Source organism: Crocuta crocuta, unplaced genomic scaffold (genome assembly GCF_008692635.1).
Source record: "Crocuta crocuta isolate KB4526 unplaced genomic scaffold, BGI_CrCroc_1.0 scaffold101, whole genome shotgun sequence".
In the NCBI taxonomy this organism is placed as follows: domain Eukaryota; kingdom Metazoa; phylum Chordata; class Mammalia; order Carnivora; family Hyaenidae; genus Crocuta; species Crocuta crocuta.
Window position 1 is genome coordinate 4,500,458 of NW_027527956.1, and position 9,494 is coordinate 4,509,951.

The 9,494-nt window shown below is 49.6% G+C and overlaps 3 protein-coding genes across 4 annotated transcripts in view; 2 read left to right on the top strand and 1 right to left on the bottom strand.

The window, feature by feature from the left end:
- Window positions 1-3,992, bottom strand: part of FBXO15 (F-box protein 15) — a 47,314-nt gene extending 43,322 nt beyond the window's left edge. The window contains exon 1 of the mRNA XM_077752723.1: window positions 3,908-3,992. The gene's annotated coding sequence lies outside the window, so the exon portion shown is untranslated. The remainder of the gene's footprint in view (window positions 1-3,907) is intronic.
- CNDP2 (carnosine dipeptidase 2) overlaps window positions 1-9,494 on the top strand; it is a 560,556-nt gene that overhangs the window by 267,870 nt on the left and 283,192 nt on the right. The gene's annotated exons all lie outside the window — the stretch shown is intronic.
- The window catches only part of TIMM21 (translocase of inner mitochondrial membrane 21), an 8,544-nt gene continuing 3,141 nt past the window's right edge, over window positions 4,092-9,494 (top strand). Inside the window, exons 1-2 of one of the 2 annotated variants that reach the window (XM_077752688.1) lie at window positions 4,092-4,644; window positions 4,846-5,163. In XM_077752688.1, the coding sequence (XP_077608814.1) occupies window positions 4,866-5,163 (298 nt within the window). In that variant the 5' untranslated portion in view covers window positions 4,092-4,644; window positions 4,846-4,865. Of the gene's footprint in view, window positions 5,164-9,494 lie in introns of both variants that reach the window. The other variant, XM_077752686.1, reaches the window with a different exon arrangement.

Consider the following 9,494-nt stretch of genomic DNA (forward strand, 5'->3'; position numbering starts at 1 on the left):
CTCCCCCCCCCCCCCCCCCCCCGTCTCTCTCTCTCTCAAATAAATAACTCCAATGCATTCTACACACACACACACACACACACGTACACTTTAGGCCCCCTCCTTATTTTCTTCCCTGGGCACATATCACCACCCAGCACTACACACTTTCCTTATCCACTCTGCTCACTATCACTGGAATTCTAAGCTCCATATTGGCAGGTCTTTAGCATGAGTTTTGTTCACTTCAGTGCTCACAAAATGCCTGGCATACAGAAGGTTATCTACTTGCTAAATTATAACATATCAATTGAAAAAATCAGGTTATATTAGGATACACCACATAATCGTATTTTTGTATTTCTCTCCTAAGAGAATAGAAAACACACACAAGGTAAAAAAGGTCTGAAAGTAAAGACAAAATGGTATTAACCAGTAATAAATCTGATTCACAGGATAACAAGGCTTTGAGGTGGTGGCGTTTTTTTTTTCTTGCTTATCAATTTATTGAGAGAAAGAGAGAGATCATGAGTCGGGGAGAGAGGGAGAAGGGCAGAGAGAGAAGGAGAGAGAGAGTCCCAAGCAGGCTCCAGGTTGTGAGTGCAGAGCTGGACACAGGGCTCAATGCAGGGCTCGATCCCATGACCCTGGGATCATAACCTGAGCTGATATCATGAGTCAGAAGTGTAAGAGACTGAGCCACTAGGTGGTGGTGGTTTTTAAATGGGGGCTAGAGAATTGAAGGGATAGAACTCTGTGTATTTTCTAATATTAATATATTAAACATGCAGTAAATTGTGGGATTTTTAAATTCAAAAAAATGTGGGTTGTTTTGATGTTCAAAACTGAGAATCCCATACAAAGGAGGTTTGGAATCACAGCACAACCTTTTAGGCAGGAGCAGTGGTTCTCAAAGGCGTTCATCCCGTCCTGGAGTACCAGCTGCCCTGAACTCTGGGGGACACAGCCTCTCACAAGTTCTCTGAAGTCTCTTATTTGATCTTGAAAATTAATGCAAATGCTGCATTCTACTGGATAACGTATCTGTGTGGTCTAATTATACAAACACATTATAGTATTTACCAGGTAAATTACTTAACATTTTCCTCCAAAGCCACTGCATTCATTTTACAGTGTCTTTACCCAGCCACATGCGTCCCCACCCACTGGCAGCTGAGAAGTACAGCCTATCTGCTCCTGTATGGCTTTTCCATAAGTAAGACAGACCCCATGAGTCCCTATTTCACAAATCAAAAGACCATGGCTCTAACAAGGCAATCGCGGGGACTCATACAAGGTCCCAAGCTCGAGCCCCAGACGCCCTCATCCCCGGACTGTCCCTCCAGAGCTCATCCTACGGTATTACATTCTACATCTGATCAGTACGGATTTTAGTATTAGTGAAAGTACATCTCCATTTCTCCATAAAATAAACCAACTGCACATTTTCAAGGGTCACACAATTAACAAATCACTAAGTTCCATGCATGTCCTCAGGTAGATCTATAGGTCTACAAAATTAAGTGCACACTTAGTGTACATAATTAGTAAGATGACATTTAGTTTAAAAAGGTTTTCAAGTAATACACTTGAAAAATTTACCCTCCAAAAAAAGGAAGAAAATTAACCTCCAAGCCTGATTTTTGATATTTGATAAACCAAGGGGGAAAAAAAAGATCAAATAGAAATTAAACCAACCTGATATGCTTTCTGCTACATTTCTTACAGTTTATGACAATTACAAATGTTCAACTTTTGTGTTAAAAAGGAAACCACAGAGGGGCACCTGGATGGCTCAGTCGATTAAGTGTGGGACTCTTGATTTCAGCTCGGGTCATGATCTTGTGGTTCGTAAGATGGAGCCCATCAGGCTCCACGCTGACAGTGCAGAGCCTGCTTGGGGTTCTCTATCTCCCTCTCTGGCCCTCCCTGCCTCAAAAATAAATAAACATTAAAAAAAAAAAAACTTTTTAAAAAGGGAACCACTGATTTCTTACAAAATCTAATTTTCCTGCATTGGTATAATAAAAATAAACACCTACTTTAGACCATCCACAATCGTTCTGAGCTGATTTTTCTTTTCTATAAAGAATGTGTGCCTCCCCAAACCACAGGTTGACAGGTAGGCTCCCATGCCAGGCACTCTAATTACATCATTTCACCAGGAAGGTCACTCAACTTACAAAGTAATAGAAGATTCATCACATAAAAATGACTCTGCTTCCCACTAACAGAGCTGTATATATAAAGACTAAATTTCGTAATAGTGGCATATTGATTTAAAGTTCAAGCTTCCTACTTAAACGCCAGTTTTCTTCTCCTGCATAATAAAAGTTTTGAAGGCACCATTTTACTTGTCACAAGGCTTGTGGTACATCTAGCATCGCAGCTATTCTCAAGAGCCAACGAATTACCATAATACTAAGATTCAGAGCACCACTTCTGAAAGCAGGTAAGTTGGTAATGGACCCTAGGAGGAAAATGGGACATAGAGAAGCCTGGGGATTTGGGAAAACGAAAAGTAATTTGAGTTGAACTGTTAAGGAGCAGAATCATTTTACATGCTTACACACAGACATCTGGTTTACTAGAACCATAATAAGCACGGATTTTTATATCTTACAAATCAGGAAGACTTGCAAGCAAAAAGAATTCTCAAGAATGCACACTGCTCTTTGTACTGTCCCTCCACCTGACTAACTAACTGAGATGATGCGCACAAAGCTAGGAACCACTCACCAGAAAATGGAAGGACCAGATAAGGTGCCGTGACAGCATGTTGGTGTCTTGGACATACTGGATCATTCACTATGAAGTGAACCACTGCCCTCAGAGTGAAGTCAAAGCTCCTTGTGTAACGTAGCTCCAGCACCGCCCCCCCACACCCTGCTTCCTGCCCCTTCCTCTGCCTGCTGTCACCTTGGAAGAAGACTACCCTTCAGATCCAAGGTACCCAAGAGACATGGAGCAGAGACGGGTCTATAGACACTGGAACAAGAACAGCACAAGCCCAGCCCGTAGGGAAAGGGATCAGAAGCTGAGCACCAAGGGGTGGCGACCTATAGGCATCCCTTCAGGGTTTGCTTAGAAACGCAGACGGCGGGGGGGGCCCGGGGGGACGCCTGGGTTACTTAGTCGGTTAGGCATCGGACTTTCGCTTAGGTCATGATCTCGCGGTTCGTGGGTTCGAGCCCCGCGTCGGGCTCTGTGCTGACAGCTCAGAGCCTGGAGCCTATTTCAGAGTCTGTGACTCCCTCTCTCTCTGACCCTCCCCTGCTCACGCTGTCTCTCTCTCTCTCCTAGAAATAAATAATAAAAATATTGAAAAAAAAAAAAACAAAACCGCAGACTGGGCCTCCAAGTCGACAGTGCAGAACTCCTGCCCCAGGAAGAGATGCGACCAGACCAACCCGCCCGCCAGAACTATCTGCTTCGGGGTGTCCTCCATTCACGACCTGGGGCCAGGACAGAAAATCGGTAGCGTTTTGCTACGTAGACTCTACGTCCCTAACTTACAAACTCCTGGGACTAAAGGTGACAAGGCCACAGAAGACGCGGGCGACCCTGGCGCTGCGTTCTGGCAGGCTGCCACCTGGGCGGCCCCCAGGCGCCAAGGGAGCGCGGCGCTCTCAGCGGCCCGCAGGTGCGGACCTGTAACTGCCACCTGCCCTCCCAGGTGGGCGGCATCCGCGCCCAGCGCTGCTCAAGGGTTCAGGGCTCCTACGCTGCGGAGACTTCGGCGGAGGAGGGACACCGTGTGTCAGGACTTGGGGTAACCCCACTTTTCCAAGGTGAGGAGATTTCTTCCCGCGGTCCTTCACACCTGTCCCGCACTAAAGAGCGGCGCGCGATGCGCCGGAGCCAAACGAACGAAAATAGGGTGGAAGGGTGGCAGAGCAGTGACCCGACCCAAGGCCCCGGGAGTCACCTGAACCCGGCAGGCCCCGGGGCCGCGCCGACGCCGCCCAGCGGCAAGCGCAGCGCCAGAAGGCCGCGCCAGTGCTGCTGCAGGAGCCGGCCGCGTCCTGTCGCCATGGAGACCCGACGGGCACGCCAGGGGCGGAGCGGCGGCGGGAGGGCGGGGCCCCCCGCCCACNGGCTCCTGGAGCTGTTCTCGAAACTTCTGGGGCCCTGGTTCTTCCCACAGCCGACGGTCTGTTGGTGAGGACGTCGCGCGGCACGCGGGCCGCTGAGTTTCGGATGCCGGCGTTGGGCACTACGGCGGCCTGGTCCTCCCCACCTGGTGGCTCTGGGAAAATGTGTTCATCCTGTCTGGTTTCCTTGGGAAAAAACTGAAACGCAGAGGCTACATCATTTGACCATCGAGGACGGCAAAGCCACGTTCAAACAGAATTTCCCAGTTTACACAGTTCTCCCTAGAGAGTTGTTAAGAACACCAAGTTTGTAATCGCTAATTTGTTTCTTGGCACTTCTGCGAACCGCCCCGCCCAGCCGCCCCACGCCACATACGAGTAGCGCATGCGCAGGGAACGCTCGGCCGGCGGTGGCTCTGGCCGCATTGTATTGTGGGAGATGTAGTCCTGGCGCCATTCCCCCTGCGGGAACTCGGTGAGGTCCTCGAACTACTATTCCCAGGAGTCCCCGAGGTTTCCCAACTTACTTTGCAAAGGCATGGCGGGGAGAGTGTGGATGTCAGTACGGAAGGTAATTAAAGTACTTTAATTCCAGTAAAAAGAGCGCCGAAGAGAAGAAGAAGAAGAGGAAACAGCTTCTTTTGGGAGCTAACGTTTTTGCCGAACACGCCGTGCAGAATTACCGGTGTGAATGCGTAGACCTGAGTACAGTCCGGCGGCGTGTGTATTAGGTGGTGAAGCTGTGCTCTTCATAATTGTCACTTTTCCACAGCGGACCGGCTTTCCGTGAACATGATTTGTACTTTGTTACGAGCTGTACAGTGTGCGGAAAAGCTGCGCAGATCCTCCGGGAAGCGGCTCTTTCTGTCACACTTCGTGCTCAACAAAGCTGGCCTGAAGACTGCGCCCGGTTTGAGCTGGGGTCTCCGAGACCCAAAGAAGACGGTGCGCCGTGAAGGTGTCCCCGGCGTGACCCGGAAAACCATCTGGACGCAGGGGCAGAGCCCCCCGAGGGCGGAAGAGGACGGCAGCAAGCAGGTGTCCGTGCACAGTAAGACCGGGGAGACCGTCCTCTCCGCGTCACAGAAAGGTAACAGGGACGGTCGGTCTTTCAGCAAACGAGCCGAGAGCTACCAGTGTCTTTTTACACTAATTCGGTGCCAAAGGTAAAAGAACAGTTCACAGGAATTAAAGGGTAGAGCCGTTCAGCACAGCTGAGAGTTTGAGAACGTAGGTCTACAATTTTCTTCACAGACTTGAATTCGTATTTGCAAGTTGATTTTGACATAACTTTGTTGAACTGTGTCTAAAAAACTTTTACTAGTTTTAGTGTGGAGCTGTAAAACCTAAGCATTGTTCGGTGTAAGTAAGTAGGTGTCACAGATGTCCTCTCATTTGAGTTTCCTGTTCGCTCCCTCCGACAAACATGAGCCCTTTAAGAGCCACACTTCCTCAGTTTCCACGACTGAAAATTAAAAACCAAATTTTCCTAATCTTAATTGTGTAATACCCAGGTCAGTGCTCTTTAGAAAAGCCATTCACAACTATTTCTTGAGCTTCCATTTTCCATGCTCAACACTTGAGTGGATGCTAATGGGTGTGCCAAGGAACTCCTCCTACACACAAATAGGTTAGCACCTAATGAGGAGGAGAATAGAAACAGACAGTGAAAACAGTAATTGCACTACAAAGAGAGTACTCGTGAGTATATAATAGATACAGAGTAATTGAGTAGAATAAGTAGAGAAGCTACTATGAGTCATAATCCAGAGGGCTTAGCTCCTGTAGGTCAACTCAGCATTGTTTTTGAATGACTGCTGTGCCCAGATACTGAGTTAGACTCTTTATGCTACAAAGTTAAAGATGTTCAGAACATGGTTTACCTCCAGGTGACACAGGAAGTAATAGAACGTATATAACAGGAAAGGGGAAATGTAATTCTGTCGGGGAATGTCAGAGCTGTTTTCACAGATGTGGTAGTGAATTTAATTTTTATTCTTCATTTTACAAGCAGTTTGGAGGAAAAATAAGTAGAAAGGAAGCGAACAATTCAGATGCCCATGATTATACCTTATAAACATGACTACCATTGATATTTATGTCATTTCAATGCATATACTTTTTAACAACATTCACAAACTTAACTGTATCCTACCCATTGTTCTGCAGTCTGCTGAATATGTAAAACAGGTCATCATTCCTTCATAATAGCCTGAACAAGAGTGTGAGGGGTGATTGAAAGCGGAGCATGAACGAACAGCCCGTACGCAGAGGGCAAATGCACAGAACTGTCCAACAGCCTGTGTGGGGCCGTCTGGCTCTGGAGACAGTGCTGCTTACCCAGCAGTTGGGTCCTGCTGCAGAGCCTGTGCTGCTCTGGACCCCATTCAAAGGGGACAGCCTTCCTGATGACCCAGTAAATGAGCGGGGGCAGTATTCGCAGACATGGAATATGCTGCATCTGGAGTCCAAAGGGACCTAGCACACCTCGTGTCCTGGGAGGACATACGGCACACAGTTTATTTGGGATGGGGTGTCTCCACGTGCCCCATACAGTGAACCCCCGAGAGTTTTGCTTGTGTGGTTGGTGAGCCCTGGAACTATTTTTGAGGCCCATCTCCCCCCCCCCCCCCCTTGCCGNGTGTTTACCAAGCTTCCTGACACATGTTCCCCTTACTACTTTCGTCTCTTATATGATGGCGTAAATAGAATGGGTAAACGTGATGGTTTGCAGACTGCCCACAACGGCGTGGTCCAGATAGAACTTTATGCAGGGATGCAGATACTCTGTACGTGTGCCGTCTCAGTGTGGCGGCCACTAGCTGCATGTGGCTGTTCAGCACTTAAAATGTTGCTAGTGTGAGTACAGAACTGAGTATTCATTTAATTTTAAGTTAACTTCACTTTAAAATTAAATTCCAACAGCCGTGTGTGGCGTGTGGTTACTGTACAGCACAGCCCAAATCCGGATGGTCCGCGTCCCTTCAAGCTACAGTACAACAGGGTAGGAGAGCTAACATCCTAGGCAGGACTGTACATATACGCCGCTGTGTGTTTCACGTCACTGCACACCGCTGCCGCTGCCCCTTCTCCAGATCAGTGGCCGAAGCCCTGAGTCTGTTAATGTGCTCTTGTAAGCTTACCACATCTGGCATCTGTATTGGGACGGCCACGTGGTTGAATTTCTAGTGGATCACTGTCCTATTCCAGGTTCTGCCTGGTTTTTATAAGGGGCAGACTGGTAAGTTACATGGGAATGTGTGGTGACCCCCTCGTTTGTATCTTTGGCTCTTAAGGTAGCACTCTCTTGCCGTTCCCCCACAGATGTAGTACTGTTTTGGATTTACTGTCTCGGTCAAGGGGAGGGTTGCAGTTTCAGAGGCTTCCACTCAGCTTTTCCCGTTATGGTAGCTCTCAACCCACCCCCAAAGGAACTAAGGCAGGAACTGTTGTCGATTACGAGTATATCCATTGAATTTACACACTGGGAATAAATAAATGAGCACCAAGTAAATCCGTGGACCCAGCTGCGAGCCTCTTACAAGTCAGTCTCTTTATTACATGGCCACTATATGAACCTAAAAGAGGGGCCATATGACTTTGGGTCCAGGGGTGTCACTGTCATCTCAGACTCTGTCCAACAGACCCTGAAATGTTTGGGTGCTCCCCTTCCTCCAGGGTACGCTTACCAAGTTAATGACTATGGGGCTCTTTGCTGAAGCACCAAGGAATCTATGTATGTGCTCGGGTCCCTCCTGCTGGGGTCTGGGTAGACTCCTATTCAGGTCCAGAAGCCGAGCCAGTCTCTTCATGACTTTGCATTGGGGCATCTGCCTGCAGCCTCCTGGCCACCCAGAATTGATTCCTTAGGATTATCCAAATTGATCCATGTCCTTGTCAGCTGCCCACCAGTCTTGCCCGTGGGAACACGCGTGGTAGTGTCATCGCCAGGCCAGACACCCCTGGCCGCCACCCCGCCCTTGCCGCTCATTATGGTGGTGGCACCCGCCTGGCTTCTGATGGTTCAAATGTCATGACCGACCATCAGGATATCCTGTGTCCCCAGGCCCTCCGACAGGACAGTCGGCTGGTGGGTTTCGGCCTTTACTGCCCCCATCCTCGCACTCCCATCCCCTGAGCCTTTTCATCCTGGCCTCCACGGTTCGCCACGACAGTTCTCATTCTCACCTCACGGAATGTGGACCGTCCTCTCTCCCTGCGTCCGGGAGCGGAGAACCTAGCTGTGCGGCAGCTTCCGGGGCGCTTGCCAAACTGGTCAGTCCGTGACCACAGGAGAGTGCTCCCGTATTGATCAGCTCTCACTCGCTGGTGCTGTGCTCTGCGTCCCTTCATACCGGCCTTAGGACCCCGTGGCATATGTGCTCTCCTAGCCCTGCTGGTGGGGCCTCCAGCTCCTGGGTGTGGTCCTTTCCCCCCTCCTCCCGGGTGTGCTGTAACCTGGCCAGAGCACACGTGTCGCTAAATGGTAGCCCCCGCTTCCAGTTGTTAAGTGTCTTTTGACCGTAATAAAATGAGAGGTCACCGTTGGCCTCTCTAACCCCGAGCCTTGCTGGGGACATGGACTGTGTGCCGACAGCGATGGTGGGATCAAGCCATGACTTAGGTTTGGGCCGGTAGGGTCTTTTTATTTTCTGAATCCCATCTTGTGGTTAGGAATCTATACTGGAAGAGTAAAGGATTACTCTTTGCTAGAGTGCTTTTAATGAAGTGTTATTTTGTGAAAGTAATAGAAGCTCAGTGTACAGAAGGGGAGAGTGGAGAAAACAATAGCAACAACCACTGTTGACATTTTGTTTTTCTGAAAATACGTCTGTAAATTTATATTCCAGAAACCTGTGTTCTTACTGTGGCCAGTAAATTAACCTATAAATGGGACATCAGGCCGTGAGTCACATTTGCAGCATCAGTGAAGTGCAGTTGGGACGCTGATGGTAAAACCCCGTTCACGTATGCGTAGATCCCACGTCAGCGCGTGCGTGCCGTGCCCCAGGGTCACCCCTCGGGTTCATGGCGCTCCCCGCGCTTGCGGTTAGTCCCCACGCTCACCTTTATCAGCGGGGAAAACACAAAGCGCAGTGTCTGTGGAGATTCTCCGTTTCCTCAGGTGTTTGGTTCACAAATCCGTGTGGCCGAGCAACTCCTGTGGCGGGTCGTGTTCTGTGTTCAGGGCGCGCGGCCGACCCCGCGGCACCCGGCTCCGTCTGCGGGCCCGGGACGCGCCCAGGGGTGCCCAGCGGGCCCCGGCCTGGCGGGGAAGGAGGGACCAGACTGCTCATCCTACACACAGTAACCATACGGGCTCCCGGGCCCAGAATTCTGCCCAGGTTCTAACGCAGACTTCGCTCAGGTGGTTCCGGCTCCCAGAACCAGAATCCTGCGCGCCCGCAGCCCGAGACCCGG